Source organism: Apteryx mantelli, chromosome 7 (assembly GCF_036417845.1).
Source record: "Apteryx mantelli isolate bAptMan1 chromosome 7, bAptMan1.hap1, whole genome shotgun sequence".
Taxonomy (NCBI): Eukaryota; Metazoa; Chordata; class Aves; order Apterygiformes; family Apterygidae; genus Apteryx; species Apteryx mantelli.
Window position 1 is genome coordinate 41,433,304 of NC_089984.1, and position 27,211 is coordinate 41,460,514.

General features: G+C 46.2%; 2 protein-coding genes across 9 annotated transcripts in view; one reads left to right on the forward strand and one right to left on the reverse strand.

Moving 5' to 3' along the window:
* ZRANB1 (zinc finger RANBP2-type containing 1) overlaps positions 1-11,662 on the forward strand; it is a 45,295-nt gene extending 33,633 nt beyond the window's left edge. For 4 of the 6 annotated variants that reach the window (XM_067300363.1, XM_067300365.1, XM_067300364.1 and 1 more), the window contains 4 exons: positions 1,528-1,648; positions 2,525-2,654; positions 7,531-7,760; positions 8,778-11,662. In XM_067300363.1, coding sequence (XP_067156464.1) covers positions 1,528-1,648; positions 2,525-2,654; positions 7,531-7,760; positions 8,778-8,996 — 700 coding nt within the window. In that variant the 3' untranslated portion in view covers positions 8,997-11,662. The remainder of the gene's footprint in view (positions 1-1,527; positions 1,649-2,524; positions 2,655-7,530; positions 7,761-8,777) is intronic. The other 2 variants (XR_010884766.1, XM_067300367.1) reach the window with 2 other exon arrangements.
* Positions 11,663-13,912: 2,250 nt separating this feature from the next.
* CTBP2 (C-terminal binding protein 2) overlaps positions 13,913-27,211 on the reverse strand; it is a 138,896-nt gene continuing 125,597 nt past the window's right edge. For all 3 annotated transcript variants that reach the window (XM_067300360.1, XM_067300361.1, XM_067300359.1), the window contains 8 exons: positions 22,995-23,149; positions 21,978-22,122; positions 19,844-20,050; positions 19,324-19,538; positions 19,086-19,216; positions 18,824-18,951; positions 17,931-18,048; positions 13,913-15,451 (listed from right to left, as the gene is read on the reverse strand). In XM_067300360.1, coding sequence (XP_067156461.1) covers positions 15,271-15,451; positions 17,931-18,048; positions 18,824-18,951; positions 19,086-19,216; positions 19,324-19,538; positions 19,844-20,050; positions 21,978-22,122; positions 22,995-23,149 — 1,280 coding nt within the window. In that variant the 3' untranslated portion in view covers positions 13,913-15,270. The remainder of the gene's footprint in view (positions 15,452-17,930; positions 18,049-18,823; positions 18,952-19,085; positions 19,217-19,323; positions 19,539-19,843; positions 20,051-21,977; positions 22,123-22,994; positions 23,150-27,211) is intronic.

Here is a 27,211-nt window from a genome sequence, read left to right on the forward strand (position 1 = left end):
TCATAAGTCGGCTTTCAGAGTTTTCTTAGGCACCCATGCAGTCCTCTTGTGTTACACTGAAAAGTTTGTTTTAAATGAGCTCAGAGTCTTGAGGCCTGGACTTCTCTGTCTGAAGCTATCAAAATAGCCTCCCAGGAACATTTGCAGATAACTCTCTCTAGGGCCAACTAATGCAAAGAAAAACTTCTTAGGGTCTAAGGCGAACATCTTCTCTCTTTTTTTTTTTTTTTTTTTTTTTAAACTGCATCTGATTAAACTTCTTTCAGGAGAACTGGCAATTCAAATAGCACTAGGTGTTCAGTTAGAGAACCTGGGGGAAAAGAGGTGTAAAGATGGAAGCAGTTCATGGGTTTGGAGAGAAACTAGAATATAGACAGAGCCAGAAGACTCCCTGTAGATGCTTTGCTGTGAGTAAGCACATAAGCCTATCAAAATATGTCTTAATAATAGTTCTTTGATGGAGTCAATGGTTTTGGCTGTAACTGGCAAAAGCACCCTGCTAGGTAATAGCTGTCATATCCACCCAGATTTTAGGATGATTACATCTTTACTGAAAAATTAGGAAAGGTTTCCCCCTCACACTGTGTTACCCTTCTTGAATTTGGTTGAACTAGTTCATTTCAGTGACTTTTCTTAATAAGCTGAACATGTTCTTTGCAGTTGCAGTGAAGTCCATTGTTTAAAACTTGGCTTAACACTTTTTAGTAAATCCTTGTTATTAGTACTAAATTGAGGACTTTCTACAGTGCAGTGACTGGACTGACCTTTAAAATTTTAAAAGCCAGCATCTGCTTTTTAATATGTTGATCACTTTACTTTGTAACTGATTAAAAAAGATGAAACACTGGGACTGCACACTAGCATACAAAAAAATTTAATTTAAACAGAAAAACAGAAACCCAGTGACCTTTAAAACCTTGAGTGTAAATCTGATTAATCACATTTTCTGTATTTGATTCTTATCTATCCTGCTTTATAGCTCTTCCATATAATGTGAAATTACCATACTCTTTCCTCCAAAAACTGATATTGAAACCAGATTCTGCTTGTTAAGCACATGCTATTTGAAGTTGATATGCGAGCACACTGGAGTTAATTGGTTCATAATATGGTCAAAGAAGAAAACACCTGTATTGTCTATGTGAGAAGAATCAGTAGTTTTTCTTACATAAAATAGAAGATCTTGGTTTTGTTCCCTACAGCTCAACACTTAAATAAGGCTCAGTAAGGCTTCAAAAAGTTATTACAAGATGTAGCAAACTAGCCAGGAGCCTTTTAGGACCTTTTATCAATTACAGTATTTTTGCTGTGAACGTGAGGATACCAAGTGATATCTTAGATGAGGTTTAGCAAATTGTGTCTCCTGAAGATTAAAGAAAAATAAATAAATCAATTTTCTTGGCATATGCTTTGTTCTCACTTCAATACAGAAGTTGGGATACAGGGTTTCAAAGGGCTGAATACTGCTATCAGATGTGATTGAGTAAATATTTTAATGTCTTTACTCTTTCGCTGTTAATATTTTAGGTTCTATACACGCTGGAAAGAATGGGAATCGTGGTATTCCCAGAGCTTTGGTTTACATTTCTCATTGCGAGAGGAACAGTGGCAGGAAGACTGGGCATTCATACTCTCTCTTGCGAGTCAGGTGAGAAAACTTCGCTTGTAAGCTTGCTGTTAGAAAGGTTATTTTAATCCCCTTGAACAGAAATTTCCAAAACTTGGAATGAATAAGAATTTTCATGAATAAGAATTTTTTCTTATAGCAGGAAACATTCCTGTTAAGCCAGCAATCTTAAGATAGTATTGGGTAGCCTCTTCCTACTGTGTTGTAAAATTTTATTTCAAAATCTGTAATTTCTGAGTTTACTGTTAAGCAGTACAAGGGTGCTAAAAAGAGTCTGGCTCTATCGGTGTCACAGCCAAGTCTGTAGAACAAACTGATACACCATTGTCTACTTAATGTTTTGCCTCTTACCTCTAAGAACATACCTGCAAATTTGTAACCTGAAACTATTAAAACTTCAGCAAGCTGACATTTTGCTACTCCCTTCCAAAATACAAGTTATGTTCCTATAAGCTTCCAAATATAGCAATATTTTTAAACTCCTCCCTTACAGTACTTGCATGATTTTGGCATTATTTTATCATAACTATTCTTGGATGTGCTGTTTCCCTATCATTAAAAGGTATTTACCTTAACTTTTCTCAGATGAGTGAGTTATTTTTAGACTTAAACATTATGCAGAGCTGCATTTCTAACCAGAAAATGAAATATGGTAGATTGAATCTGGGAGATAGGACAAAGAATTATTATAAACAGATTAAGTTCTTGTGCAAGCTGAAATGTTTGTGCTTATCTCTAACTGATATGTAATAGTCTTCCAGTCTCTCATTTCCCCTACCAAAGCTAGATTACTCTTAAAAGGTCTTTCTCCCTCAACTTGGAGAATAGTTTTCAAATTTAAAAGTAAAGAATGATAAAGTTCTGTTTCAAGTGTTGTCTTGTTTGTGTTTGGTACAGCCTGGAGCAAGTTTGGAGCAGACACACATTTTTGTACTTGCACATATTCTTAGAAGACCAATTATAGTTTATGGAGTAAAATATTATAAGAGTTTCCGAGGAGAAACGTTAGGATATACCCGTTTTCAAGGTAAGCCTTTAGTTTTTAAACTTGTAAACTAAAGTTTAGTTTAGAGAAAGTTTTAGCTATAGACCATAAATTTAAAGGAGGTTGAAAGGAGAGTGATGTGTAAGCCTGAAGGAGATGGAATTACTGTGTACATAAATCTTTTTTACTGTTGTAAAGAACAAAACAAACCCCTCAAAACTTCCAGTTCTTCTTTTCTTAGAAACAGGAAGTTTGATAATTAAAGGACAAAGTATGTATAGCTGGCATGCTACGTGTAGCCATACTAAAAGAATTTTTGCCCTCCACTCAACATGCTTTTAATCAGTGACTTGTTTAACATGTTCTTTTAGTGAAAACTTAACAAAAGTTGTGATTTGTACTGCTCTAAGATACAGGAGGCTTAATAAAAGATAGAATTTGAAATTCTGTTTGTCACAGTATTAACTACTGTAAACATTCATTTTGTAAACTGAGTTATATTTAGTGCTTCCTGAAGGAAGCTGTCCAGTGTGCTTCATAAGCCTGGGGGAGAGACGGGCAAAAGGTGAGACAGCGTTTACGTTGGTATAGGTCCTCAGCAGAGGGGCGGCAGGATCTGCCCCTGCTCTCCTGCTTTCTCAGGTCGCAGGACCGTGCCTGGTCTTTCTGCAGCGCTGTAGGACTCGATTTGTGAAGCAGCCCTCAAGAGCAGGGAAGAGCCGTCACCCTTGGAGCACAAGGCGAGGGTGTGCAAAGAAAGGTAGAGAAAGGAAGGGAGGGTGGAGAATGAGAAAGTTGGAACAGAGGAAATAATATTTTTATTACTTTTTTTGTACTTGATTAATGCTGGCAACTGACTTGACTGTATGCCATAGAGGTTCAAAAGGAAGGAATGCTGCTCGTAAATGCTCTGCCAATAGCTTATTGTTTGAGGCATCAGATTAGGAAGCTTTATTACGCGTGATTACAAAATATTGGTCAACTGATAATGTAAAGCTCATTTTCTGCAAAACTGAATTTCGTGATCTAGTTTTAATTTGTCTGATATGTTTGTGATTCACAGTTTACAACTAATGTGATGTAATACTGACCTATTTCTCAGCTAGTACTATAATTTTGCATACCTTGTTCAGGTTCTTGCTGACTGTTTCTCAGTCTTCTGGGCAAACAGCCCAGCCATCGTTAGGATAAATATGAAGATGTTATTTTGTTTAGGTGACTGCAGTCCAGTTTTGCTTAGACTGGTACTTGTGGATTTCTAGAGATGTGTATTCTATTTTGCAAGCCAAATATATGCATTTGGGCAACTTGCCTGTGTGTTAGATGCTAATACTTTAATATTTCCCTGTCTGTAGAAAAAAAAAAATAACAGAGGGGATTGGGAGCATCTGTATGTGCTCAACAGTAAACAGAACGAATGAGGAAAGAATTGTTGAGTTGGGAAACTGCAGCTGTGTTGCAGGGTGCTAGGGCATGTGCGTTTTGCCCATGGTCATCTTCCTGGCCTCAAGCATATCTGCTTGTCTACTAGTCTACAGTTGTTTCCGTCTATACATCACTATTTATTATAGCTTAGTAGACAATTTCTTGAAACAGGTCTAGAAATCTCTTTCTGTGATTTTAAAAAAAGTAAAGTAGCTTTGGAAGTTGGCAAACACATAATACATCAAAGAACTCCAGGCTGTAGAATTAATGTCAAATGTAGAACTTAAGTATTTAGTCTTCAGAAAAATCTAAGAAGCTGTTTGGCTTGTAAGTTTTGGGCAGTCGAAAGCCTTTATAAGGTGAATGAGGATTATTTGTTGTTGTTGATAGCAGGTGAAATACCTGCTTTGTGTAGTTAAATGTTATATTTCATTTAAGGTGATAAAAGTATAGACTGGGAAAGAACAGTTATTAGTAACGTACAAATCTGATACTTCAAGTCTGTGTTGTATTTAACCTGAAGGCTCAGTGGTCTGCTTGCTTCTGGGAAGCTTTGAAGTGCTTCGTGTTTTGTGATTCACTTTTATAACAACTAGACTGTGTTTAAGATCACACTTGCCAAAACAGAGCTTTTAAATAGCTTAACACTGTGATTAAATTTGTAGCACCCTGCAGTGTGTGGACCCCCTGTCCACCACCCAAACCGTAACCTTCTCCCTGGTGATAACCCTTTTTCTTTAGGTAGTCCTTGCTGCAGACTGGCGGCCCTGCCAGAACTGCTGGGAATCCCATGACTGATAGCCTCTTCGTTTCCTAGAATGCGGTTGACTGTCAGCGCTTCTTTAAATATTAAAGATTTGACAGCGAAAGTTCCATTTTATGCAGCCTTAAGTATTCACCCGGTGTAGCTGCATACACTTAGTGGCATGAATATACAGCTTTTAAAATTAAACAGGAAAAAAGACGACTGACTCAAATATCATCAGATCGGATTTGAGAAACTGAATCCGGTGTGGGTGGCTTCCAGGACAGGTGTAAGCCTATAGTCTGTCTTTTCTGTGGCTTACAGGTGTGTCTACTTTTTTTTCAAACTACCTTCGCAGTTGCTGACCAGCTCATTTTACAAATCTTGCAAGCACTTGAGGCTATTGCTGATACTGCATGAAATGCTCTTCTCCTGGAGCTCACCACAGGACGCTGAGGGAGGAGGACAGGCCTAATACAGCGTTCTGTCGGGGGGAAACTATTCGTGTGGCATTTGTTACTAAAATAAACGGGCCAGTCGTGAAAAAGTTGGTGTAAACACTTCCAGAAAGTTGCCGAATTTTAATGTAGAGATTACGTTGAGGCGAAGAGGTTAGTTGCGCTCCTGAGGAGCTGTTTTTGAACAGGGCAGGTACCCGTGGGTTGCTCAGGAGTTGTACGTTGCGAGATGAAATGATTGACGCTCATGAAGGTCAGAGCCTTTGCTTATCTAGTGACTTCTGCAGCCCTGACAACACTGAATAGTGCTTGCTGCTAAAACGCACCAGACCGGGACAGAAGGGCATCAGCTCTCTAATGGAAGTCTCCTCTGAAGAGCTGGCGCTATTTGTGTGTGGAAGCTTTTATTACATCTCTGAATTATTTGGAGGAAAGGGTATTTTTTGTTGTTTTTTTGGGGGGGGGGAGGAGGAAAGGGGTGACCCCCTGAGGGTGCTGGCAGTGGTGCTCTCTGTACATGTTGGTGGGTCAGTGAGTCCTTCCAGAACTGCCGTTGACCAGGAAATGAAGCCTTACAAAATCGTGGATTTGATCCAAAAATATCTTCCAAACTCCTGGTACAGGAGAGGAGATGGAAGCGTGCATGGCTTGGGGGGTGGTGGGTGGAGATGAGAGTGGTCCTTTAATGAGTGGTATGTTATTATGGAGGACCTGTTTCCGTAGTACTTCTCTCTGAGGGTTTCTGCTCTTGGTACGGGCGGAGGCAGAAACGATCGCTGAATGTCCTTGCTTTTTTTGCTTTTCGTATTAGTACTTTAATACTGCTAAGACACCCTAACATGCTAAGACATATTCCTGCCGACATGTTATTTTTCTTATATCTTTGAATTTTGACCAAATGTTTGGATAAACTTTCTTTGCCAAAATGTAAAGGCTTGAAACTTTTCGAAACACTTATCCCTTGTTCTCTATCTTTTTCAAACCGAGTTCATTTTGTGTTCAGTATTGAATTATGGTGAGACTTAATCGTAATGGAGGATGGGAGGAAGGGGAAGCTAAGAAGATACGTGGATTTGTCCTCAAATCTAGATATTTGTAAAAACTTGTGTGAATCTTAATCTGAAAGAACTGGAAAATATTAAGGTATTTCTTGATTGCCATTTCAAGAATGTGGGAAAAGGGGACAAATATTTACCAGTGGCTCTCACTAAATTTTGTGGCAGCAAAGGAAAATGGGTTTTAAACTTGAACAAGCTCCCCACAAACCACCCCTGCCTCAGATTTCCATTTTAACGTTGCCCTTCAGTACCCATGAATGTTGCAGGAGAAATGAAGCGCTTTGTGTTTTGCTGCAGCGTCTGTTCCTAACTTACTGGCAGCACTGTACTATGAAAGGTTGCTATGCTACATGTGCACTTAAGTTTATGCATGGCTATTTTTAAACTGTCACAAGGTAAGGCATGCTTTTGCTCAAGTTCTCTTGCAGCACACCAAGGACTATGTTCCTAGAAGAAAAGAGTTCTAGTTTTATTTTGAGGCTTGCTGCACCTCAAGCAAATTACTGCCTTTATTTCTAAAAATGGCAGGGAGAAAAACTGCAGTCTCTCTCAGAACCTGCGACGTCACTAGTTTGTTGTATCTGAGCAGAATAGCGTAAGCTCAGTATGCATAACTGTTGCAACTTAATTTAGTCTATTAATGCGAAGTTTAAAAGACCAATCGTCTCTGATTGACGTGGGACACATACTTAGGTATTGAATGGTATTTGGTGCAGTAAGTTTCTTTTAATGATAGATTTTGCAAGCAGATGGCAGAATTTTTGGTTCTGGTAAAAATAGACATGTAGCTGTAGCTTTTTTTTCTTTTTTTTTGTGATGCAGAATCTGTATGTGGCTTTTTTGGGGGGTGGTGGTGGTGGTTGTTGTTAGAAAAGTTGCCAAATATGAAAGACTGTTTTTCAAGCCTTATTTTTATTAATTGTTGTACTATAGATTATAGATTCTAGGGGAATGATAATGTGGTAGTGTTGGAATTCCAATCCCATTTCTGTCTAAACTTGTACAGCTGCAGATATACTTTACTAATCTCATGATCTAACCCAGAGATAATGAGCTGCGCTGAAAGGTGCGACCCATATTAGTGTAGATCAAACCAAGTGTGTGTTAAATGCTTGGAACATCCTGGTGTTACTGCGTTTAGCCAACAGCAACAAACTGCTATTTTGTATCAAAATGCTTCATTATTGAAGATCAGCGTTCTGAGCCTTATCCTTTGTTTTAATTTCTTGTAGGTGTATATTTGCCTTTGTTATGGGAACAGAGTTTTTGTTGGAAAAGTCCGATTGCTCTGGGCTACACAAGGGGCCATTTCTCTGCTCTGGTTGCCATGGAGAACGATGGTTATGGCAATCGAGGTGCTGGTGCTAACTTGAACACTGACGATGATGTTACTGTTACTTTTTTACCATTGGTTGATAGTGAGAGGAAACTATTGCACATTCACTTCCTTTCTGCTCAAGAGGTAAGAAAAATTTTCATAGCTGATGGTTTGCACAGCTGCTTCTAAGCTGTGGTCAGAGCAATCTCTGTATCTCTGTATGTATTTGCATTTCTAAGAATTATAAAGGAATATGCTGGTCCCTTCCCTGTCACCTGAGCTGGTATCTGAAAGATATTTTCTGACATATTTGGTGCTTATTTATAAGCTTGTAAGCTGAAATCAAATGCTCTATACATGTGAATAAAGATGTACCTTGAAAAGGACCTAGAAATAAGGATTCTGATTTTAATGCCAGGCTGAAATCAGTCTTTCTTTTATGGATGTAACATAAATACTGGCCAGTATTTGCAGCACGCTCTGCTTTTTTTTTTTTTAATTCTTCTGATGAAACTTTGCTCGTTTCTTCTTTAATAACTCTGATAATGACAGAGAACCACTTCAGTAAGGTTTATATGTGGGCGAAGGGAGAGGAGGAGTGGAAAATCTTATGGCTTTTCAATTCTGAAAACTCGAAGCCATTGTGTAAAGCAGCCATCCTGTAGATGAAGGAGGAAAAGTACGGACTGCAAGTTCAGAGGAGTATTTTTCAGCAAGCCACAGCATTAATCATGTCTCAAAAGGAAATGTTTTGTGTTAAGTACTGCTAGACTCCTAAAAACCGCTTTGTAAAGCCAGAAGGTTCTTACAAGACCCATCCTCCTTATGCAGTGCCTACTACGAATAATCAGTTGCTTACAAGTAATTGATATGTGGGAAGACTATATTGGAAGTATTTTGAAAAACTTAGAGGGGAAGAATAATTCTGAAGCTTTCCAATTTTTGGTTGAAAACACAGTGCACATCAGTTTGGCTTTTAATGATATTTTTTGTAGACTGTCAGCTACTGTGAAGCAGTATGCTAGTGCTGTCCGCTTGGGAAAGGACCCATATTACCTAGGCGTATCACAATGTCACAGGCGGCTGCTTTAAACTTGCCGGTGACGTTTCAGTCCTCGTTCTGACTTTTTTTTTTTCTTTTTTTTCTTTTCTCTCCCAAAGATAGGTAATGAAGAGCAGCAAGAAAAGCTGCTTCGGGAGTGGCTGGACTGCTGCGTGACCGAAGGAGGAGTTCTCGTTGCTATGCAGAAGAGCTCTCGTAGGCGCAACCATCCTCTGGTCACCCAGATGGTGGAGAAGTGGCTTGATCGCTACCGACAGATCCGCCCTTGTACATCCCTTTCCGATGGTGAGGAAGATGAGGATGATGACGATGAATGATGATGGGATTGAAAAGAAAATTACCAGCGCATAGTGTCTGACCCGGAGTTAGCATTGTGCTATAGCAGTTCGTTGCGCAACGACCTAATTCTAGAAGAAACGTGCTGTAAAGGATTTTTCTGAGCGGCATGGGGAGAATCTAGAAGCTCATCTGCTGCGTGAAGAGAGCTAAATGGGCTGGACTACAGTTTGTACAAAAACAAAAAGAAACAAAAAAACAGCTAATTTTATTATCAAGACAGAAAAAAAACATTTTTCTTTCTGATTGTAAATCTGTCTATAAATGTACCGCATGTGGTTGTGTAAGAGGTTGTGTAATAGGAAAAGTATACCAGCATCTTAATTATTGCGAAGAAATTTTTCAACTAAGGGCACTTACGAAAGCACATGTTAGATGGATATCTGTTCCCTTTGAGATTCTTTTACAGTAGAACTTGGTATTCTACATCATCTTTTAGATACTCTGACACGTTTCCGTGGAAAGCCCTTTTATGTGAAATCTCACTAGTGCCCAAGTCAGATTGTGAGGTTTTTTTGTTTGCACAAAATATCCACAGCAAGTCGTAAGTAAAAATACTTTCATTATTTTACTAATATTTTAGTTACTGCTGTGCCCATTATAATAAAATCTAATATCTATGGAACAAACTGGAAGAGAAGCTAAATTTTTCATTGAGTGAAATGATCTGTTTCCTGAAAAAATATTTTATGTGTTTTTTTTCTTTCTAATAGTTAATAGATTCCTTCAATATGCTTAAGAATATTTATTCAGAGAAGTGACCTAAAATATAAGGGTTTTAGTGCAGTGAGCATATACTTAAAAAAAATTGTGTGAAATTCAAGAACTCAGACATGATTGAGAATTTCAGATTGTCCAAACTCAGTCTTGCTGTGATACAAACTATCATTTTATCATTTATTCTTTCATCAAGTTAAACATTGCTGCAAATGAAAAAACACCTTTTTAAAGGGTTGCTCCTTGGTCATTAAATCTAGTGAGAAAACACATGGCAGTCCTAATTTAAAACGAAGAATCTATGCTAAAGTTGTTTTTACAAGCACTGTGTTATATATTTCTCAGTATGTAAACCTGGGAATTTCTTGCATGTTGATTGATGTGGCCATACTTAAACTTATGTAAGTTCCTAAGATTGTAAGTTCAGAGTATATTCTCCAGTAGAAATTTTATTATATTTGATAACTTTAGCCATGTAACCTGTAATGGATAAAGTTTATCTAAAGTCTCACTTAAACACTAAAGGTTAATGCCAATTTTTAAGTATACAGTGCAATTCAGGTTGTCTTGAAAAGCACTTTTGATGGTGTGGTGGTTGAATAAGGAATTCTGCAGTAGATGAAATTGTTTTAATTAGAATTTGGAAAGAAGCCCCATAGCACATATTTTTATGTAGTTCAGAGCTATGGAAACCCTGAGGAACTTGCTGCTTTTTTCTTCCAAATGCTGCTTAGATGGTGTTGAAACGTGCACAACTCCTACATAAACTTGGTGACAACACCAAAAGTATAGAAATAATGAAGTACTGTATTGACTTAGCGATTTCCCCATCACAGATTCCACTGAGGTTTATTATGAAATGTTTTCACGTTTTTGGCCATTAGCTCTCCTCCGATTGGTGCATGCGCAAATTTTCAGGTAAAAGAATGCATGTTTATCTGCAATATACGTATGATTTACCTGAATTAAATAGGCAAATCGCAGATACTGAAGAGGTTCCTTACAAGCATATAGTCCTGTTCCAAGTTTGCTTTCTAAACTGATACTTTTTTTTTTGTCCTTATTCCGATTTCTTCTTACCTTGCAGTGAAATCCTTGTATACCTTGTCTAGATGATGACTTAAAAGAATTTCTGTCGGGGAAGCGAATGCAGAGTAAGCCGGGATGAGAGTTTACATTATATGAGCTGGTCTGCACTGTCCGCTTGGGTGGCTGTCGTTCTTCTGACGTGGTGTAACCGAGTACGCTTTTGGAAGGTCCTTTTAGTTCAGGGCTGAGCATCCCAGCAGAGGAACTACACGTGCAATGACCAGATCGCTGCAAATTCACATCCCGGCTTGCCCAGGGCTAACTTCCCGATGCGGACGTCCGTTTAAATAGACGAAAGATGGGCTCCTACCTTCAGCAGGCTACTTCAAGGGACGTGCAAAACCTTGTGCAAAGCTTCATCCCGGCCCCCCGCCCCTCCGGATTTGCAGGAATGTTCCGTTTAAGGAAGTAAAGCTTCCTTGTAAAATGGGGAGAGAAACCAATGTGAAAATCTACCTTGAGCCAAACCCTCCTAAGAGCAGCACGCTGTTCCCGCTCTCCTAGCGCGCTACCTGGGCAGCCTGCGTTGTGGTCCCCTTACCCCCGTCCCCGGCAAACTCTTTACAGAGCAAGTGGAAGTTACCGTGCAGTTACTGCTGTTCTTAAAAAGCATGCACCGTGCTCTCTGATACCCAGCTAGTTCTGGTGGGAGAGGACAGTCCTGGTACTTCAGAGCTTTTGGGCTTTCTCACTCGTTACTGTTTTGTTCTGATGTGCTGTAAAATGGTATGTTCAGGTTAATGAGCTTCACCGGGCGTTTCGGAGCTGGCGAAGTGTCTCTCTTCAAAATCAAAGTGATCCAAACCTCATGTACCTGTAGATTAAAGAGCTGCAAACCCTTGCTTTGTGCTAGCACAGTAGTCAGTGTATGTTAATGGGTACTCTCCTTGAATTACATACTTGAAGGTTTACAAATACTGATGCTAATTTGCAAATGCTACCTTGCAGCTTGTTGGCAAGTTCTGCTCTCTAAGCCAAGTACATATAAAAGTTGTTTTCCTGATATTATTTTCCCTATATTTTTGCTCGCAGTAGCACATTCTTTCCTAGCACAGAACTTGGCTTTTCGTTGCTACCTCCTTTACATCTGGTCATTTTTCTAGTTTATTTATGAATTCCTCAGTGAAAAAAATCTGTGTTTCTTTTAATATATTAAAACTTAGTAATTCTGGATTCTTCCAGAGTTCTGCTGCATGGCTTATGGCAAGTATTATTAGAATGTGTTTACTCCATTAGCAAAGCAGCTTTGCTTGCATTTAGAGACCCTTATTTAATTTCTTCTCCCCTCCACCTCCTTTTGTTCAGTAACTTTCCTTCACCCCCCACTTTTTTTTTTTTTTTTTTGGTTTTATTTAGTGTCTGTCGCCTTCAAGCTGCTCGTTTCAAACTCCTCTGACATCCTCGATCAATGGAAAGGCTCCTGTCTGCCTTTCGCGAGTGTGAAAACAGCAGTATGGCTCCCTGTCAGCAAGTAACAGGCACAAATCTCGAGCAGCAACTATTTATCTGCTGTTTCCTCGTGCAGGAACCTTCCACCGGGAAGGCGCAGCAGACTGCTTCACGCTGCGTCCGGGTACCTGAACTGCGGTGATGCTCTTCCCTTTCCGCTTCCATGTAATCTCTTTGCATATTTTGCTGGTGTTTGCACTACAGACACTTGAAACCCAAAAGTGGAGGGTAACTTTCAAAACTGCAGTCTGTTACTAAAATGCTTACTTTAGTCTGCAATCCTTGAATCTCTTTTTTTTTCCTTTTTTTTTTTTTTCCTCTTGTTGAACTTGTAGCACTTTAGTCGAAAGCTATCTGCCTACCTTTGCCCCTGGGGTTTGGGGTTTTCCGGAGGGTGGGTTTGGGGTGCGGGATGAGAAATACAGCATTTGCCGCTCTGAGGTTTGGGCCGGGCCTCTGCCGCTCCTGGTGCAGAGTCCGCTGCTGGCCATGGATGCACGAGGAGCCCCCGGCACAGAGCCTCTTCCGCAGGAAAGGGTTTGCACCCGTCCGCAATGCGCCTGCTTATTTGAAAACAAATGAAAGTACCAGAGCTAGTTTATTTTTAAAGTAATTCTAAACCTTAACATGAATTAAATGTTTTCTCTTGGTTTTTACCGTCATTTCAATGTTTCCCAAATATCTTCTTTGTAACTAACCTGTTTTATCCTCCTGGTTTCTCCTGGTGTTTATGGATAATCACTGCTGTGCTATGTTGATCATTGACAAAGACTGGTCACTTGTCTATGAAATGTGACCTCTTTTTTTTTTTTTAAACATGTTTGAAGCTGGTAACTAGTTTTCAGTTTAATTTAAAGCAAACAAAAAAAAATACAGAGTTTTGTAACCTAGACACTTTTTGGTTTCAGCTTTTTTTTTTTTTAAAGTCCCTTTCCAGACCATGTTCTTTGCCCCATCTAATGAGGTGGATGCTGGCACTCTTAATGCAATTTAAAAGACAGGGTGGAAACAAAACAGCCTCAGGCAAGAGGCTTGTGAGGCTTGAAGCTGCTAGCGCCTCTTGAGCCTGTTTTCAGCTTTGTTCTCTAGCAATTTGTTAATGCCTCTAACTTCTTGAGTATTTACAAAAATGTTTGACTGCTTAGGAAGGCAACTATTCCTCGCTTAATGGCAACCATACTGATCCCTTCTGTGTAGGCTGCAAATGATGTTCCACCCGATTCTAAATGTTAGCAAATCATAAATATATTTATAGTGATACTTTTTGCTTACGGATAGCACCACCAGAAGGTCCAGGGTAGGAAACCAGAGTCGGCAAGCGTCGCCTCGGCAGCGCAGTCGTAAAGCTGACGCAGAAGCGGCGAGCTGAGCCGAGTTCCTGCAGCGCTTCCCCGAGCGCGGTGGCGGAGGCCGAGGCCGCGTCCTCGGCGGTGCAAGTCCCCGTTGGGTTACGGTTGCCCCGACGGTAGGTGGTGCCGTCCGCCGCTGGAGCGTCGGAGCCGTGCGGGAGCCAGGCTGGAGGCACCGGCGCGATGGTGTCCGGCTTCGGAGGAGCCCGCCGGGAGCAGAGCCGCCTCTACGGGGCAGCGCGCGTTCTCGGGGGCCGCAGCGTGGAGCGGTATTGAAACTGCAGTGAGAGCTCTTGCCTTTCAGAAATTATAGAAATTTTATCACTTTTTATTGAAAACTGCACTGAACGCTAAATGTCCACCTTTACAATAAACAAATACAATAACGGTAACACACTAAAACAAAACATACTTCCGATAGCCATTGGTTTTTTTTTCTGTTTGGGACAGCTTAAGCTTTTTTGTCACAGAAACAGGAATGTACCCATACAAAGGCTCAAAATAGGCCATCTTTTTAAAAACAAAAAGGCGATGATTCACAAAAGACTATGAATATAACATGTAACTAGTTGATACAAATCTAATAGGATTTGTTAAAATCAGTCACATCTAATAACACATTTTGAAGTGTTCTTGTATAAAATATCACGTGAAGAAAAGAAGACTTTATCAATGTCTAAAAAAGTGGGTTTTGTTCATAGACAGTCTGACAAGTTACCATAAAAAGTGTTTCCTGAGACATAAGGAAATGCAACATTATTCTTGAACCCTTTCCAGCTCAAGACTTTTTCCACTTGATAAAATAGCTGCAGATTTAAAACTGAGAAAATACATCTGAGTACAAATAGTGTGTGAAATTTAATACTTTTTTTTTTTTTCCTTTTTTCTTTCCTTGCCCCGTTGGAGGGCGTGAGCGCATGCACAGCTGCTCGTACGGAGGGTCGGGGGCAGAGGGGAGCCGGGCAGTTTGTTTCTCGCTAGTTTGGGAGGGCGGTGGCCGGTGCCGGGAGCCTTTGCCGCCCTCCCTGCTCTAAGCTTCCCGGCTGCAATGGCTTTGCCTTAAACCCAGCGGGAGAACTTCTGTTACATGTCACTGGCCCTGTGAGACTGCAAAAAAAAAAAAAGAAAGAAAAAAAGAAAGGTTGTTTTTTCTTCTTCCATTCTAAGCCAGTATTGATGCCTCTCGTTAGAAGAGGTAACCAGATACAAGAGTAAGGAAAGGGCTGAAGCCACATAATGGTTTCCTCTTAAATTTCTAAGTTAACTCTGTAAGGATTGCTTAATGCAATTATTTGAAAACAGGTGCAGAAGCCCTGTTCTTCCCAAGGAATTGAGGGAAAAATCTATTTTTTAATTCATGTGATTGATGCACAGATGAAGGAAACTTAACACACAATAACAGAAGTTGATCATTAATGTATCACATCCTAGTTTTCAGCGCTTCAGCAAGCAGATGACTTCTTCAGGGCTTCTCCCCAGTCTTGACTGCTATCACTTTGTCGTTAACACTGGAACATCAATGATGCATCTGTCCAAAATCAACATTACAAATTTTGTATCAAATTTTAAGTTCATGTATAACTTCTTTTCCAATGTCTCTTGGTCCCAAGTTTATTGAACGATTTTTTTTTATTATTTTTTAAGTTATCTGCTATTGCTCGTTGGGGTGTTCCCTGTTGTCCCCGTGTTTTGTGGGCTGGTTAGGCGATGGAGCTTGGGAAGGATGTGCCACGGTTGGAAGATTGTGAGTAACAGGGATGCCGCCGGGAATGATGCCCTCCATGGCTGCTGGTATTCCTCCTGGGGCGACGCTGACCATGCCAGGCGGGTACCTGCGGGGGAGAGAGAGCCAGCGCTCAGCGGCGCAGAGCATCGCCCCGACAGCCGCTTCGGAGACTTTGGAGGAAACGGGAGCAACGGTGTCCTGCTCCTCCACTACCCTTGGCCTGTTTATTCCTTTAAGTTACAAAGGATAAAGTTAAACTAACGCTGCTGTGGGTCAACATCGCTCTTCTTCGTCCAACGTGCACGACCCCCTCCTCCCTCCCTGCCCTCTTGGCAGCATCTCAATATTTCCAGTTGTGTAGCGGTATGAACAGTCATGGCAATAAATGGTGACACTAGTCTTAAAAAATGCATTTGTTACATTAAGAATAATTTGAAATAAGCACCATGGTAGGCTTAATGCCAAAGCTCAAAGTAGTGATTTGCAAGCAAAGGCACTGCAGATACTTTGCAAAAAAAAATATATATATATATATATGAAAAAAATATATAAGTTTTAAACAAAAGCAAGCTTTGGCTAAAGAAGAAATCCTTTGCCTGCAGTACTTGATGAGCCAATGTGGTTTATGCTTTAAAAGGGAAAGGAAGGTGGTTTTATTTATATAGATCACTTTTTCATACATGTACCAAAAAAACCCCAACCACCCAAACCTCCAGTGACAGAGAAGAGCTGAAGATGACGATGCAGGCTCTATTTATTTTATTTTACATGCGCTCAGACTGTTGTCAGCCTTTGCAGCACTGTTTGCCGAAGGTTGGGACTGTTCTCTGAACGCCAAGAGCACAGAGCCATGATGCCGTAAGCACCAGTAACAACTTCTGGTGCCTCAGCTGCATAAGGAGATGAATAATAATTTTCAAACGCAGATAATTTTTCAAATCAGTTGCTGAAGGAAAGCAGCAGGTACAATAAATGTGTAATGGCCAGATACATAGATTTTTTCTTGCAGGAAAATGTCACATTCTGTTTTGCCAGCTGTGTACAGGCCCTGAAGGATCCTGGCCCTGATCCTGCAGTAGGTAGGTAGCACCAAGCATAAATCCCCTGGGTCCGGGCCACTATTACCTGCAAGACCTGGATTCACTGCAAATGAAGCCCTAATGCCTGAAGCGGAAGGTTCCTGTCAGCTATCGCCTGTTTGAAGCTATTTGACCAGGAACCGCTCGCGCTTTGGGAGTGCTTGTCTAAAAGCGCTGTGGTTGATGCCTACAAGCTGAGGCAGCTTTTTAGTATCCTGGAAGTACGTAGGCACAAAATAATTTCCCGTGGCATGAACCAAAGGTGCTGCTAGCACAGCAGCCACCATCGGACTCCAGAAGCTAGTGCGAGAGGAAGGTAAAACAGCAAGTATTCCTCTCTCTCTCACACAGGTTTGGGATTGCTTGTTTTGGGGGGTGTTTTTTTCCATTTTGCAGCTCATTCAGCTGAGAGCTGGGGGTGCAGGTCACCAGAGCGAGCGTCCGAGCGGTTGTGTTTAATAGCGTTAGCGGTCATAGCGGCCGGGAGCCCAGCCGACCCTTTCTGAACCCGTTTCCGTGGCGTTTTCTGTGAACCCTAGGGCAGAATTTGCTCTGCGTGCAGAGGTGGTGCGTGACCGCGGTGGCTGCCCGCAGGTCTCCGGCGGGACGCCTGGGCCCGCTGCCCCGCGCGGCCGCCCGGCCTGGCTTCCTTTCGCACCTTCTGCCAGTTGTTAAGCCAGGAGAAGAGATTTTTCTCTTTTGATGAGATTAATCTCGTGAGGCATTTGGTAAGGAACTGTCCTCGACGCTTTCTGAAAAGTCAAATACGAGCCTGCGGTTTTAAATCACGCGTGCTTGTCGATACCTTTAAAGCTCTGCCCCAGGTTTTTAAGCTTTCCCTTTTCTGAAGTTGAGCTGCCTCTTCCCTCCCGTAGCCAGAGGATGCGGCTGAAAATGGGGCTGGATCGAGTCCACCTTCCTTCGGAAGAGCAGGGCAAATTACACTTATTCCGCGGTCTCCTGGGGCCGGGCTCTGCCGGGCTTTGGAGGACGGAGCCACCGAGCCGCCCTGGGGCCGGGGCACCTCGCGGAGGCAGCAGCGAGGCACGAAAGCCAAGTCTTGCGCCCGCGGTGCCGGCACGCTTCGGAGCAGGACCAGGGCTTTTCCCCAAGGTTTTGATGCTTTTTTAATCCCGCAGGTCCAAGCGGGCATCCCTGGCCGCCTTGCAGGCTGCCCACGCTCCAGCTGAGGCCGTGCGCCCGCCGGCGCCCATTGGCCCGTGCTGAGCTGTCCGAAGTGGAGCAATAAGTAACTCTAATATCTCCAGGATTTAGCGGAAATTAGGCCACGGTAACATGCACCTATGATGTTTGGCGTTTTATATTGGCTCGTTAATCCATGACGAGGAGGGTGACCTCGCCGGTTCCTGATGAGCACGTGGGAAACGCGGTGGGTGCTGGGTGGGGGGGGGTCACACGCATGCGGCTGGAGGCCCAAAGAGCCCCTCTGCGAGGGCCCCTCCGCTGAGCCGAGCCGAGCCGAGCCGGGCCCTTGCGCCAGCTTACCTGTACGTGGCACCATTGAGCTCTGGATGAATTGCTTGCTGATCTAGTACTGACCACGGAGCCGTTGTGACAAAGAATTCCTTATTCACGCAATTCCTTAGGCTTTCTGGGATGCGACCTGCAGCGTTAGTCAAGGGAAGGATGCGTCAGGCAAGCTACAGCTTTAGCGCTCTGCGATAAACTACAATTTTTTTCCAGTGGTGGAAAGGGGGGGAAAAAGTCCCCTTGTTTCAGAAGAACAATTTGGCTATCTATCTCATGGTGAAGGGTTAGAGACGAGACTGGGGCGTCCCTGCACCCGGGAACGCTGCAACCTGGGCTCGGCTGGGGCCAGTGGGCACGAAGCTGGGGCATGCAGCTTGCTCGGGGGGGGGCAACTTTGGGGACAAGAGAACAACCTTTTTCCTAGAAAAGACAACGCTATCGCGGTGCTCGCAAGCTCTCTGAGAGCAACTCTGCTGCGCTCTTGGGTTAGCGCCATCAAAAGGGGCAGCAGTTGTTGCCCCACTGTCCCTTCCTGCCCGGCACGGGGCTGCTCATTGATTTAAAAAAAAATAAAAAAATCCACAAATGCTTAGGGCTGGGAAAGGCAGGGTCTTGCCAAGCGGGAAGTCATTTTTCCCCCCTCCACGTGTGGGCAGCATAACGAAAACAAGGCCAGGAAAACCCAGCCTCGCTGCTTTTTCCAGACAGCCAGGCTGAGGAGGCGGAAAGAGGAACGACCCCTGATTTCAGGGGCAGCTCTAACTCCTCGGCCCCCGTGAAAACGGGATTATAAACAAGGCGCCCAAATGACAGAAAAGCGCCCTGCGTCGCAGACAGCTGCGGCGTGAGCGTCTCGGGCGCGCGGCCAAGCGCGGGCGGCTTCGCGCGGGCGGCCGGTCCCTCCCTACCTGTGATGGCGCGCCGTATTTCAGTAGCAGCAGCCTCTCGCATCTCCAGCGACGCCTGCTCGCTGTACCAAGCCGTGTGCGGAGTACAGATCAAATTGGGAGCGTCTTTCAACGGGCCTTGAGCAAAACTAGAAGGGGCAGGTGGAAAAAAATCAATCGGTGTTGAGGAAGAGGGGGAAAAACCGGCAGAAAAATGGGGCAGCCGCGTGGACGCTGCTATGGAGGAGCAAGCGCGGCGCGCCAGCGTGGGACGGGGCTTTACCTGAACGGCTCCGACTCGTGCACGTCCAGCGCGGCCCCTCGTATCCGCCCCTCCTTCAGCGCTTGGGTTAAGGCCTTCTCGTCCACCAGCCCGCCGCGCGCCGTGTTCACCAGGAACGCGCCCTGCCTCATCTGGCGGCCGCCGGCGGGAGAGACGGCACCGTGAGGGCCGGGCACGGCGCCCCGCGCCCCCCGCCGCCGCCGCCGCCGCCGACCCCCCCCGCCCCCGCGGAGGTTACCTGCTTAATCGTGAAGTCGTTAATGAGGTGGTGGTTATGCTCGTTCAGGTTGCAGTGCAAGGAGACGCAGTCGCTCTGGTAGAGCAGGTCCTGCAGCGTGTAGACCCGCTGCACCCCCAGGGACCTCTCTATGCCGTCCTGCAGGTACGGGTCGTAAAACAGCACGTTGAAGCCGAACGCCTTGGCTCGGACCGCCACCGCCTGCGCGGTGCGACCTGCGGCGGGCACAGAGGGAGAGAGAGAGGGGTGAATCCGGCCTGCCGAGAGTGGGCCCAGCACCAGCTCTGCCCCAGCAGGCTCTCGCGCTTCCCGGCGCCGCCACGGGGCTCCGCGGCCGAGCCAGACCCATGCTTTGGGCGCACCAGCGCGTCCCGGTTCGTGTCACCCGCGCGCGCTGACCCACGGGGCAGGCCACCGGTTGTCCACCCAACCTCTCCGCAGCACTAGGTCACAGGCCTCCAAGGTGGACTGTTAAACTACACTCGCGGTTCTCCGGTTGTCTACAGCTCTGCCAACGTACCAAACCCAATGAGGCCAAGGGTTTCTCCTCTGATCCGGGCTGCTCCTGAGGCCACCTCCCGTATCTGCTCCACGCTCTGCACCCGGGTCCCTTCCCGCAGCGCCTGGTAGAGCCAAGTGTTTCGTCTGTAGAGGTTGAGGACGTGGCAGATGGTGGAGTCCGCCGTCTCCTCCACGGCTGCCGACGGGATGTTGCAGACAGCAATCCCTGGAGGAGGAAACACAGCAAAGCAAAACCGTGTCTCAGCGATGGACGAGCTCATCTACCGGGTTCTGTATGAGGCCAGGCTTCCTGAGCAGCTCCGCGCCGAGCGCTGCAGGACACCTCGCTATCGTCACTCATACGGCATGGAGAGAAACCGATGGATAGGCCCCACCTGAGGGAAGAAAATTTTGTGGGAAAACCTGTGGACGTTGCTAACGTGGCACCAATTCTTCATCTACAAACTATGGCCTGCGTGAGGACTAGCGCGTGCCATGCAGTGTGGGCACGGAGCGGGTTCAGCCAGCTCCGCACCAGGCACCAGTTGCCCTGGGCTGGAGGTTACACGTGGCCAAAGCAGAACAGGGTTTTCTTTCCCACATTTTAAACTAAAAAAAAAAAAAGGGGGAAAAAAAATCCCTTTCTACATGTAAAGATTACTCTTGTTGTAAGTAACCCATGCTAAAAATTAACTGTTTTGGGACAAGTAAAGCAACAGGGCTTTCCGCCCCCGCCTGAGACTATCACAAAAGCTGTTATCACATGAGAGTTAGTGGTGGTGTCCCTGCATGACGGACCAGCACGCTCCTTCCCTCCGGTGGCCATGTAGCTCTGACTTGCCCCTCGTGCACGCGTATAACGCCTCACTGCACGCCGGCTGCCTTGCAGGGCTCCAGGACCACGCTGCCGCTAGCACCTCCGACTCCAACAGCGGCACGCGCTGCATTCAGTCAATGCAGCCGACGCACCTAGAACACAACCCCCCCCCCCCGAATACTCCCTTTCGTCCCCGCTTTTGGGTGCGGGGGGTGTTTTGCTGCCGTTAGGGCAGCTCCTCCAAGAGCGAGCCGAACGCGGGCTCGGGCACCACGTCGACTCAATGACCCTCCACGTCCGAAATCGGCCGACGAGGCTCAGGCGGCTGCTGTTGCGTGACCAGGCACTATATTTAGACACCGGTCATTTATTGACTGCGCAGTTTAAAAACTACCTTATGGAAAGCAATACCAATTAAACTTTACGCTACATTTGTGGGCAGTCATTACATTTTCTACTTTAAACCACATCATTTGGCCACCCAATTTCCTAAGTATAAAAAGGATTATACTGCAGCATCCCATTACTTTATTCGTTATATTTTTCTTTTCGTGATGTTGAAAGCCTTAGAACATCGTTATAATGGATAATAACAATAAGAGTTAAAAATATGGAAGGAAACATTAGATTCAGAAGACACCGTTCTCCTATCAAAAGAATAATCCACTATACTAAGAATTGCTTTTTCAGGAATGACTATTTGAAACTCTCTTATCTCAATTATCCGTGTAGATGGCTCATGTGAAATGGCTGTTATTCTTAACAACTTCCCCAGAGATAACCTTTAATACAAGGGATCCTAAACGACACTACCGTAGGACTTCTTGCTGGACCGAACCTTTGGATCAGATGATCAGAAACAGCTGCAACTCGGCTGCTAAACCACGGCTGCGGTTAAGCTACCGAGGCCATCCTTGACGAGATGGCCACGAATAGCAGGCGGTACAAGGGGGGCAACTCTCTGTCCCTCTCTTTCACCAGGGGAGCAAGAGGGAGGAGAAGGGAGCAGCAGGGGACAAGGCAAGGAGAACAGCAAAGACCTTCACAGCTGTTTGCAAGCGCAGTTTGAGTGTAGTATGACCACGACATGCCTTCTAAAACTGCCGCAGTTTGTTTAGTTCATGGTCAAATTTTCTTGTCATTACATTTTCTACATGCAAAAAATGGAAACTGCACCTGTGATTTTAGGGGCTGAATCAAAACCCTTCGGGGAAATCTTGCCTCTAATTCCATTTTGCTAGAGCTCTTCTAAGAAAGAAAAGCAGTGGTGTGGGCTGCTTTGGAAGAACCGGAGGGATGCGGCCGTGACCGAGGAGGGGACAAAAGCGAGACCTACCAAGCTCCCCTGCAGCTTTGATGTCAATGTTGTCGTAGCCACTGCCTATCCGAACAATGACCCGTAAGGCCTTGAACTTTTCTAGATCTTCTCGAGTCAGCGTGATGGTGTGGTACATCATCGCCCCAACGGCTTCATTTAATACCTGAAACAGAACAAGAAGATGTCAGAAGCTATCAGGACGCGCGAGGTGGTACTGTCATCTACGGCTGCACCTCCCCTCAACGGAGGTTCATACCTTAATCAGTGCTCACCATAAGCTACCTCCGTGCCCCGGAAACCCAAAACTTCTCCAAATTCTGGAGGATTGGCTCATTTATCAATGAGCTCTCATAAAAAAGCCATCTTCCTTCCCCTGCATTTAGTACCTGAAGAGCTGCAAAGATCAGCATTGATGTTATTTTTAGTTTTCTTTCCCAGATCCTGGAAGTGCTCTCTGATCACTTCAGCCCTCATTTGAGTTCCCTAAATGGGCACCGAGAATAATTTTGGAGCAAGTATTGACAACTAGCTGAGCTTCCAAGCAGAAACACCCCTCAGCAGTGTACGGATCTGCTTGCAGACCTGACCTGTTCAGCGCTGGGGAGAAACCAGCTGCTGAGACGTGGTGGTTATCTGGTGGGACCCATCAGCTGCGGCGTGGTGAGGCGTCAGCAAAACAAGAGCCACCACGCTGCAGGACGGAAAGGTGCAGAGGGCTGCGTGTTACGGCAGCGCCGAGCAAGCAGACTTAAAAAAAATCGAAATAAGACATGTTAATAATATTGACGTAAGGAAATTGATGTTAAGTGATAAGGTGAATTTTTTTTCCAAAATAACATCTGGCTTTTCAAACAGCTTCGCTGAATTTTAATCTGCAGTGACTGCTGTTGATGTTATCTGCTAAACAACGTAAAGGGTAGCTTTATAGGTGTTTTTTTTCTCTCAGAAAGAATCCAAATAGGAAAACACACATGCTGGACCATCACTCTCTTCCCGAAGCCAAACCCACCCACGTAAAATCACAGCTTTCGTTACCTTTTCGTGAATCTCCTGAGTTGATTGTGCGTCACAGAATGCAACAGTGGCCAAATCTTTCAAAATTGGCATCTCGACCGTGCAGTCCCTGCCGTCCAGCAGCGCCACCAGGGGCCGGGGGTGCATGGGGCCGTTCATGATCTGCGGGCGAATACCTGCAAGCACAAGCAGCGCGACTTTTACACCCCTGGAAACCGGCCAGTCCCGCCGGCAGCAGCGGCTCCATCCACCCGCTTGAGCAACAAATCTTGGCGGGCGATCGCCGTGCCGGGATATTTGGAACCACGTGAGTTCCCCTCTCCGAGCACCGCTCCGGCCTGGCCGGCCGGAGAGGCAGCCAGGGCTGTCGCATGGCCGCCGGCCTCCTGGACCTGCCGGCTCAATATCCGAGCAGCCAAGCCCAAGGCACGCTGAGGTCCACGGCAATTTTTCCCTCTGGCTCGAGGAGGGCCGGGATTTCGCTCCATGTACGTATGTTGGCACTTGACGTGTTTATCTTAAGGAGTGACTTTCCATTTTGACCATCTCCGAACGACAAGTCTCAACAGACAAACACTAAGCGAAAAAATGAAAAAGCACAGAAAGGGCAAGACGCCAGCGAGCCCTTTTCGCAGGGAAGCGCACAGACACCGACTTCGTTACGCTAACGAGCACCGGAAGGCTTCGGTGGGGAAGCGCGAGGCTCAGCGCACCCCATGCAGCGAGCCCCTCGTGCAGCCAGGGCAGCCGCCGCCTGCGACGCCAGGGCTCTTCCGGCAAGTCGGACCAAAGCCCGGAGAAGGAGGGCTCGGCTGCTTGCATTCATTTTACATGGGAAAAAAATAAACACAGGGAAACAGGCAGATTTAACTCAGAGGGTTTAACCATTCTCCACTACCGCTTTATTGACTCTAGCTTGAGAAATGAAGAACAACCAGTCTGATTAGAGATTTCCAGCATCACGCACAGACATTTTTGGACTAGGTCCCTCTCTCCGTCCTTCCTGCGGAGCTCTCCGTCGGCACGGGCTGGAAGCAGCGCAGTACGTTTGCACGCGTTTCCTCCAGATGGGAGTGCAACCGTGTCAGCAGGCAGGGTGCAGTGCCGCGACGATTTGGAAAACTGGAAGAAGCTGGCCGTAAGCAGATAAGCAGGAACAAAAACACGTATAAATCTCAGAACGCTCCCACAAGCCTGCAGAGAAGCATTGCTCCGCAGCTAGGTTATTTTCTCTATTTAACAAGCAACCGAATTACAACATGGGCTCGAAGGTTAGGGAAGTAGACGGTCTCCGAGACGGAGAGCGTCGCCTAACAAACAGCCTCGCGCTGCAAGAGTCGCAGCCAGAAGACGAGAGGGGGCAAACGGCACGGCGGGTGCCGCGGTACGGCCGCCCGGACGGGCGCAGGTGCCTCCCCGCGCGCCGGCAGCAGAGCCGCGGGGGAAGGACCTCTGCACGGACCGGGCGGGCACAGGGAGCCTGGCGATCGCCTTCCGCAATAAGGGCAAACCCTCTGGTTACCGGCAACTTGGACATTTAATTCGAGCCCCGAAATAACGGCTGTATTGCGCTGCCATTGCATAAGCATCTTTGAAAGTCACACGAAACACGGCATGTGTGTCCTTGCTCCGGACCACGGCTGCAGTCGTGCACGGTGACACAGGCTTCTCAGACACGTCCAGCTCGTCCGCACACCAAAGCGCGGTGGCCAAGGGCGAGTGCTGGCTGCAGGCTGCGCCGGGTATTTGGGAGAACGTCCCTCATTTCTCCTACTTCAATAAGGTAATTTACTCCAAGCTGACAGGGAAAGTTTTGAAGCAAATCAATAGGACATGAAGTATAACGTATGGTAATTGCATTTTAATAAAAACCACTGGCAGCTCTGCAACCTAAATCAGAGAACGCCGGCTATTTCCCGCGTCCGACTCTCTGGACGCAGCTCTATCACTCTCAGCCTATGCTTTACACTTCTGTTTTGCAGGCGCCGTACAAACAGAGTCAAACGAAAACGTTTGGGCTGACAAAACCGAGTTACACTTAGCACGATTTCCGCTTTATTCCAGCTGGTACAGCACATTTGCTCTGCGTGCGGCTGCTTCACGGAGGACGAGGTACGCCATGGACGAGAACGTAATTAAAAAAGCAGCCACTCCCACCCGAAACTCCGATAAAATATTATTACGGCCGTTAACCCTTCGCTTCCGCAGCACGCGTCATTCCCGCGCGGCTGGGGCGCAGAGCGAACGAGCGGCTCCCCCTCGGCTCGCGGCGGGGAACCGGCGACCAGGGCCGGGCTGGGGCAGCACGGGGGCAGCGGGCCCTCGCGGGGGCCGCACCAGCGCTCCCCGCCGGCATCCGCACGGATCCGGGCGCTGCCCGGAGCCCGGGGCGCCCCGACGCGCCGATAAACGCCGGCCAGCCCGGCAAAGTTGACGCGCATATTGTTCGGTGTCTGTTTTTTGAGCGTTTTTCGGCTGCCCGTGGCCTCTCGCCAGCGTTTCAGCGGAGAGCTTTTTAAGGAAGAGGGAGAGCAGGAAGGGTTTATGGGGAAAAAAAAAAAGGAGCGAAAGAGAGAGAGGGAAAAAAAGAAGGGTTTTGCAGCAAGACGGAGAACTCCAACTCCACCCCGGCTCGCAGGCAGCGCCGCTTGTTGCACGCAGCTCGGCGCATAAAGTGCTTTTGTTTCGTTTTTGGTGCACAAAGCCCGCTTGTCCTCTGCCGCCGCTCCTCCCCTCTGCCACCCACTTGCATCCGATCCCAGTGGCACCCCTGCCAAGCGAATTAGGGAGCGCTCCCTGCTAAATGGCAGCCTTTGTGTGACCGCAAGGCGGCTGGTGCTATCTCGCAGGAACAAAAGCAGGAGCCATTTGCCTAATTCTTATTAATCCCAGTTGCCTACGCCACGCAGCATTAAAAAAAAAAAAGGAAAAAAAAAAGGCTCTAAACATGTTCCCTCGCAGTCTATAAAAGTGCACCCAGAAGCCATCCTGACAATCTCGCCCGAGTTACTCATTCACAGCAAAGTAGCTACAGTTTTACAGGCAGCTACACACTTTATTAAACAAACAGAAAAGAAACAGGAAATTTCCCCTTGCCTGGAAAATGTTGCCTCCACATTCTTCTTCTTATTAAAAACCACACATGGCAGTGGAGGAGGGCGGGAGGAGGAGGAGGGGGGGGGGGGGAGCCCCCGCGCGACGGAGCGCTGCCCGCCGCCGCGCTGCGCTGGCGCTCCTTTCCTCGGCGAGGGGGGATCTCCAAAGGAGCGATCCGGCGGCCCACAGCTGCAGCAGCTCAAGACAAGCGTCTCTTTGAACACGGAGGGCAAAGAAAAGGCTTTTGTCCCGAGCCACGGAAGAATAGTCCGCGATTGCTAGAGGAGTTACGGTCACCTCCGCGCGGCTCCCAACTCTTCCGAGCACTCCCTCCAGACTTTGCTGAAGCTTTTAACTAATCATAGTTCTTTCCCAGCCCTTGAATAAAATCATGTGAGTGCCAGCCAAAAAATCGTATGCTATGCACACTAAAGGGTTTGTATATGTCACAGTTGCTCTTTCCCCCTTCCACTCCCCTCCGCCTATTGACTCGCACATACGTCTCTTTTTTTTTTCTAGTCGTCTCAAATGGATTTAATCTGTGCCATGCTGTGTTTTATGTTTGTTTGTTTTTTGTTGTTGTTTTTTTTTAACTTAAAAACGAAACATGCCTTTCCACATGGAGTATAGTGAACAAGGCTCCGGCGACAAACCCACAGCCGTTAGCAGCAGCAGCGGCGGCGGCAGCAGCAAGGAGGAAAACAAAGCAACGGGTGAAAGCAGGACTGCGGCGATCTGATCTGGCACCCAGAAACGAAGGGCCAAATTCCTTCTCGAGGTGTGAATCAGCCGGTCTCCAGCATCCGGAGCGGAACTAGCGGCTGGCAGGATTTGCTCCGTGGCTGTCACCCATGCCGTGCCCTGGCTCCGAAGCGCGGAGCGGCTCCACGTTCGGACAAGTTACCTTTTTCTGCTCCTAGCTGCCATCCTCACTACTCGAAGCAATCCCGCTGGCGCGGACGGCAACCCTGCACGGCGCGGGGCTACCCACACGGCAAAGATTCGGGGGCTCAGACTCACCTGGAGGTGGTGCAAGAGAAGCACCCAGCAGAAGTGGGCAGGTGGTCATGGGCACGTGCAGCTGGCTACCAGACAAGAGGTCCTGGGTGCCTGCTAGCATGGCTCTGGGTGCCAAGGAGAGA